At 35.3% G+C, this 1,899-nt stretch overlaps 1 protein-coding gene across 1 annotated transcript; it reads left to right on the forward strand.

Moving 5' to 3' along the window:
- The first annotated feature begins 374 nt into the window (after positions 1-374).
- LOC137249797 (THAP domain-containing protein 1-like) lies at positions 375-1,899 on the forward strand. The gene is made up of 4 exons (XM_067781711.1): positions 375-832; positions 896-1,151; positions 1,385-1,535; positions 1,600-1,899. The coding sequence occupies exons 1-4, from the start codon at positions 628-630 to the stop codon at positions 1,783-1,785; spliced, it is 798 nt and encodes a 265-aa protein (XP_067637812.1). The 5' UTR covers positions 375-627; the 3' UTR covers positions 1,786-1,899.

The following is a 1,899-nucleotide window of genomic DNA, read 5'->3' on the forward strand; positions in this document are numbered from 1 at the left end:
AAGCACATAGTTAAATACAAATAGCAAGCTACTACACATGGTTCTGGCCAGTTGGTATTACCGTTGTGTACTAGTGGAGCCTAAATTACTTACATACTTTGGAAAGTTAATCCAGAAATTAATCATTTCATGCATTGGACAATAACCTGGAACTGGGACTTTCAAATATAAGAAGGTCCTCCTCCATGCAATCAAATCTCAAAAAAAAAAAAAAAAATAGCTAAAGCTGGAGACATTGGTGCTTTAGCGGTAACCGTATCGGTAACCTTATAACAGCTGATTCGACCAAACTTATGAGTATCAATGTAATCGATTATTGGTGCCGCTAAGGTCGTAACCGTATCGTAAGCAACCAATTGGGTTTTGGTTAACCGTCGTAACGATAAACAGCTGATTACGTTAGGGATACGGATACAACGATACGACATAGGGCACCAATGACTCCAGCTTAATGTTGGCCGATCCCGTGATATTTTAGGAACAACGTTATATGTGATTGTGACCTCCCAGTCGCAGTGGTTTTTACTGACTGTGACTGAAACAAAACAAAAGGAACAAATTTATATATACTATATACCCATATTTCGTGTTATTTGTGAAAGTCTTAATTAAATAATTATATCAATAATGCGTTGTGCAGTGTTTGGATGTAATAACAACAACAGGAATGAAAACAAATGGAGATTTTTCCATTTTCCGAAGGATGCAGTAGTGGCTAAGAAATGGCTTCATTTTTGTCGCCGAAAGGACGTGGTGAATCTAAAAACAGCATGCATATGTGAGTTTCATTTCACTCCCGAAGATTTTGAAAGAAATATCCAATATGAAATGGGTGAGTTTATAAAATTTCTGATAAATAATTCATTTAATTATAATAAATGTTTAAAATTTTTAGGCTTTTCTTCCAGGAATCCCACAAAGCTACTACCCAGCGCGTTTCCGACGAAATATTCAACCAATGCAGAAGAGACAAATCAACGCCAAAAGAGAGTTGAGTCGCGTTCAAGGAAGCAGCTGGTAGAAAAATTGTTGATTGATTCAGCTGGCCCAATGGATATAAGCCAAACTGAGGATATCGCTGAGGCACAAATCATCAAAGCACCAATAGTTGACGAGAAGGATGCAAAAATTCAACAATTAGAAAAGGAAGTGTAAGTAATTAAAGTCAATGTAAACTCATCTGTTTCGTTATTTTATTAACTTTTGACTTTTACCTTGCAAGAAAATTTGTAGAATAGAAGTAGCATGGAAGTGTAATATGTTAAACAGATCAGTGTACATACATACATATGTGTGTATGAGACTTTTAATTTGTGTTAATGTGTTTAATTTGTGCAATAACTCTTGCCGATTTCATTTATTCTTAATATTTTTCATGTTTCAGAAAGAAGCTAAAGAAAAAAGTCGTCAGCTATAAAAACAATTTTGCAAAGCAGGTGGCAGAAGTGATGCGGTTACGAATCTGCATAAAAAAATCAGAGTTCCACCGAAACAACTTGGAAGGAAAACTATTAAGAATCTTCACCAAAGGCCAAGTATGTGGTTTTACTTACTTTTGTATAGTTATGTATTAGAAATTATTAATGCTGTTTGCTTCAGGTTGAAAAAATGAAAACAGGGAACAAGACAAAAAATTGGCAGGAAGAGGACATTGCCAAGTCAGCCACACTGTACTCAGCAATCCCAAGAGCGTATAAATTATTAAGGAAAAAGAACTTCCCTTTACCTGCGGTCCGGACATTGCAATGGTGGTCACAAAAAAATCGGATGGAATACAAACATTGATAATATGTATATTTTGGTCATTATTACAACAAATACTTTGGACCTGATAGGACGGGCAGCTGTAGCAGAATTTTGTCCCGATTTATTAAAATAAAAGATGTTTTTACAAAACTA

The sequence above is a fragment of the Eurosta solidaginis genome, chromosome 4 (assembly GCF_040869045.1).
Source record: "Eurosta solidaginis isolate ZX-2024a chromosome 4, ASM4086904v1, whole genome shotgun sequence".
Lineage (NCBI taxonomy): Eukaryota > Metazoa > Arthropoda > Insecta > Diptera > Tephritidae > Eurosta > Eurosta solidaginis.